The following is a 4,620-nucleotide window of genomic DNA, read 5'->3' as shown; positions in this document are numbered from 1 at the left end:
CAGCACTGCCTCTCCCAGATCTGGGGTCTCTAACCTTTGAAGTTGGCATGCACCTACAGCTTGTGACCTACCTTTCTCTGATGCCGCAACCAACTATCCTGAAAGTCAAGATAACCATGACGTGAACTGTAATTCAAAAAATGGCAATAAAAAATATTTCTGAATATTTATGAAGCAGTGAACTTCCCATGAAGATTATGAAGTAAAAGCTCAACATATAAAGTAATCTTCTGATTAGCATGGCACAAAGGAGAAATCAGTACATAATCAAAGGATAGATTTTGGAAAGCCAGATAAATCTTCAGAAAACATGTATGTTGTTCTCCATTACAAAATAATGACCAACACATAGCTGGCTTCAGAACTACATCACGATTCTACATATATTACTCAGAATTCTTGGTTCATGTTGTTAGACCTGTAAATCTAAATCTAGCGGGCACTTCCCCTCCGCAAGCGGCAGCATAATCTTCAGCAAGGTGTGGTGCAGCTTCCTTGTGAGGGCATATGAACTTCTCCACGAAATACTTCTCGGTCTCCTTGAAAACAGTATAGTAGCTGGGGTCACGCTTGAGCAATCCATTTTCCTTGAGAAACTTCACAACGTAGTACCGAGGTCTCATCCGGCCCTCTAGGCTGTAACAGAGCAGTACCGGCCGACGAGCAATGTACGCCGGTTTCAACCCCACCTCAGAGATGAGGAACTCGGACCCGTGCTGCAGCGATTCATTCGACTTGGCGAGCAAAAACGGGGCCTTAGGCAGAGCAATGCTCACCTCGACATCCGACCACCCTAGCGTCTTCTTCAGGTGATCCACTTTGGCCGCGATCTTCTTCTCGTCGAGGAACGCGACGGCACTGAGAGCATGCCTGAACATCCCGGACCCCCGGGACACGCCGAGGCCTTCGGTCAACGCCACCATTGTCTGGACACGCTCCAGGTTGGTGGTGACCATCCTCGGTATCGAGCTGCACAGCTTGGCAATGTCGGGATCACCCAGCCCGCACTCGCGCAGGAAGGCGACGTTGAGCTCCACCCTCCTCTTGCAGCAGAGGAGGTTGGTGTTGAAGTTGATGGCCCGGAGCAGCTTCTCCGAGGAGCCGCCAAAGAGGGGCAGGTAGTAGTGCAGCTTGGCGACGATGGATCTGCAGCGGAATTTGTGTGGGGCGAGCGAGAGGAGGCGCGCCATGTCGGGATCTGACAGGCCGAGGCCGGAGAGCCCCGTGACGATGGGGGACAGGCCCTTGTCGACCTTGGTGCAGAGGAACTTGGGGTCCTTGGCGACGAGGGCGGCGACGTCGGCGCCGGAGAGGCCGCGGCCGGCGAGGAAGGCGAGCACGGCGTCGGGGTTGGCGGCGGACCTGAGGTGGGACAGCTTGGGGGAAGCCTTCAGTGCCTGGGGTCGGGTGAGGCCGCAGGTGTCGACAAGGTACTCCTCCACGGCGAACCCAGAGGTCGGGGAGATGCCGGGGGCTGTGGCGCCGGAGATGAGGCGGCGGAGAGAGGAGAGGATGCAGCTCCGAGCGTGTGCCTGTGGTGGGGCGGCGGCGCATATGATGCGGTGGAGAGGGGAGGTGGTGGCGGCGGAGGGAGTGGAGAGCTTCCGGATGAGGACGCGGCCTCGGCGCCGGAGCATGGCGGCGCCGGCGGCGAGGGGAGGGAGGGAGCTGGGGGAAGCCGTGGGTCAGTCTCTCTCACATTGGCTGACAGACATATACAATTGGGCTGGGCTTTTCGTCTGCGTGAAATGGGCCCTGGGCTTGCACTCTTTTCTTTCGGATGCCCCGTCTTTTCTCTTTTCTCAAAAAAAAAAAGAGTGGCTGACAATATTTCGATTAGTCATATCTTTCTTTATTTTTCGTCGTGATTGCAAAGAAGACGACCTGAGATTGAGCATCAATTCAGTCTCAGGATACATTCTAGGAAAAGGGAGAATGGAAGATAATTAGCCACTTGTTAAACCTGATACGCTTTTCCCTAGTAAGAGAGGGCCGGGAAGGACGAACAAAATTGAAACCACATTGCCCACAATCAAACGGCGCTTTCCTTTCTTTTCATTTTTTTTTGCCAAGTGAGCTCGAGGCATGGTGATGACACATAATTAGCCACTTGTTAAACCTGATGTTGCTTGCCTAAATAAAGGAAGAAGGAAAAAAAAAAACATCGGTCCGGTCGAGGTCATGGAGCCGGCAGCGGATTCAACACCGGTCAATCTCCACTAGGTGTGTGTGTGTGTAATCAGCTGATAAGTAACCAAACCTTATCGCAATTGGAAACAGAACTTCACTGATGAAACTGTAGGTGTATGCATCTTCAGAAATGCTGGGTGTCTTTCAGATGAAAAAGAGGCTCCATCCAGTGGAACAGCCAAGTATTTTTTTTCATAACAGAAACAGCTAGCGCCAATGGAAATGCTACTAGCACATTTTTTCAGTTTTGAGATCAAATTCCTAGAAAAAAAATGTATTCCAAGAAAAAAAAAAGAAGTTAGATAGCATTTCCCTCTGCAAGCAGCAGCATATTCTTTATCGAGGTGCGGGGCAGCTTCCTTGTGAGGGCATATGAAAATTTTCAATGAAAACCTTATTGGTCACCATGCGCTTGAGCAATCAATTTCCTTGACAAACTTTACAGCATAGTATCAGGGCCTGAGCAGGCCCTCTAGTTCTGATAAGCTATGATAGATGTAAATGATGAGACTAATTCATTGTTGATCATGCTTTAGTCCCAAATAGATTACCTTATCAAGTTTGAAATTTTTCTCAGCAGAAGTAAAATCAGGTACAGGATTTAGGAAAAAAGATATTCAATCTTAGTAGGATAATGGGGAAAAAAATCAAAAGGCATAAGACACCCAATAGACACCTAGATATAAAAAAAATAACTGTAAATGATGAAAAACAAAAGGATAGAAATGGAATGGAAACAAAAAATTGAATGAAAGCAACTCATATGATATATTTACTGGAAAATGATGCAATACAGTTCTCATCCTTTCTTGTTCTCTGGGTTCTGGTTTCACAAGGAAATTGGTCTACCCACATATTCAATTTCCATTATCCTAATGGAAGTCGGAAACACAAAATATTCATGGACTTTAATTGTCTGAGATTGTATAGGCGATGCTTTCATATCTATTCCCCCAGTAAACTAATATAAGAGGGAGTACTTAATGTCAACATCATTACATCAACACCACGGGGTTCATGAATTAAATTATCAATTTCGTTAGTCAGTAGCAGCGACCAATCCACCATGTGGAAGACATACTACAGCGGAAAACCAATCTCTATTCAGGGGGAAAAAAATACTAATGTGAATTACCAACTTACTAGGAATGCTACAAACTCTGTCATGCCATACACAGTTACCGATTTTCATAAAACCCAGCCTTGCTTCATGTAAATCTGAAATTAGCCATCAATTCCCCTCTGCAAGCTGCTGCATAATCTTCAGCAAGGTGGGGTGCAGCTTCCTTGTGAGGGCATATGAACTTCTCCATGAATACCTTCTCACTCAGTGTGACTGCGGTATACAAGTCCCGGTCGGGATCTAGCAATCCATTTGCCTTAAGAAACTTAACGACGTAGCTCCGGGGCCTTAGCCGGCCCTCCAGGCTGTACAAGAGCATCACCGAGCGACGAGCAATGTATGCGGGTTCCAACCCCAAATCGGAGATGAGGAACTCTGACCTTCTCTGCAGCGATTCCTTGGACCTGTGCAGTACCTGTGGAGCCTTACAAACAGCAATGCCCACCTCAGCATCCGACCACCTGAATGTTTTCTTCAGGTGCTCCACTTTGGCGGCGATTTTCTCCTTGCTGACGAATGCAACAGCATCCAGCGCATGCCTAAACATCCCAGATCCACGGGGCACACCCAGACCTTGGACGCTCACCGCCATCGCCCGGATACGCTCTACGTTGCAGGTGAGCAACCATGGCTGAGAGGCACACAGCTTGGCAATATCACAAGGACCAAGCCCAAACTCTCGCAGGACTGCGACATTGGGCTTGATCACTCTCTCAAGGTCGGACGAGAGAATGTAGAAATTGCGCTTGATAGCAGAGAGGAGATTCTCGTAGGACCCGAGCAGGCACAGGCAGTACTGTATATTGGCGACGATGGATCTACAGCAGAAGTGGTTGCCGGCAACCGAGACGAGGCGCGCGATGTCGGAGCGCGAGAGGCCGAGGCCGGTGAGCGCGGCGACGTTGGGGGCCAGGGTCCTCTCCACGCCGGCGCAGAGCACCTGGGGGTTCCTGGCGACCAGGGCGGCCACATCGGCGCCGGAGAGGCCGAGGCCGGCGAGGAAGGCGAGGACGGCGTCGGGGTTGGAGGGGGACTTGAGGTGGGAGAGCTTGACGGAGGCCTTGAAGGCCTGCGCTCGGGCGAGGCCGCAGGTGGAGACGAGGTACTCCTCGACGGCGAAGCTAGGGTTCGGGGAGACGACGGGCGCGGCCGCTGAGAGGAGGCGGCTGTGGTAGCCGAGGAGGTGGGAGATGGGAGAGGCGGAGGGGGACGATGAGAGGAGCTGGGAGAGGGCGCGACATCGGAGGCGGAGGCGGAGGCAGAGCATGGCGGCGCGGCGGCGCCGGCGGCGAGGTAAAGGGGAACGC

General features: G+C 51.0%; 2 protein-coding genes across 3 annotated transcripts; both read right to left on the bottom strand.

The window, feature by feature from the left end:
* LOC123133163 (transcription termination factor MTERF8, chloroplastic) lies at window positions 1–1,756 on the bottom strand. 2 transcript variants are annotated; one of them, XM_044552701.1, is made up of 2 exons: window positions 419–1,756; window positions 1–98 (listed from the first exon to the last, which is right to left on the bottom strand). In XM_044552701.1, the coding sequence occupies exons 1-2, from the start codon at window positions 1,635–1,637 to the stop codon at window positions 94–96; spliced, it is 1,224 nt and encodes a 407-aa protein (XP_044408636.1). In that variant the 5' UTR covers window positions 1,638–1,756; the 3' UTR covers window positions 1–93. The 2 variants fall into 2 exon arrangements, with proteins under 2 accessions (XP_044408636.1, XP_044408637.1); XM_044552702.1 differs by having other exon boundaries at window positions 777–1,756.
* A 1,391-nt stretch (window positions 1,757–3,147) lies between these two features.
* On the bottom strand, window positions 3,148–4,614 carry LOC123135418 (uncharacterized). Its single transcript, XM_044554487.1, has one exon. It carries the CDS (start codon window positions 4,578–4,580, stop codon window positions 3,399–3,401), a length of 1,182 nt encoding a protein of 393 aa, XP_044410422.1. The 5' UTR covers window positions 4,581–4,614; the 3' UTR covers window positions 3,148–3,398.
* Between the last annotated feature and the right edge of the window lie 6 nt (window positions 4,615–4,620).

Source organism: Triticum aestivum, chromosome 6B, assembly GCF_018294505.1.
Source record: "Triticum aestivum cultivar Chinese Spring chromosome 6B, IWGSC CS RefSeq v2.1, whole genome shotgun sequence".
NCBI classification, from domain to species: Eukaryota; Viridiplantae; Streptophyta; class Magnoliopsida; order Poales; family Poaceae; genus Triticum; species Triticum aestivum.
Note: the sequence above shows the minus strand (reverse complement) of the source record. Positions and strands in the feature narration are given on the sequence as shown.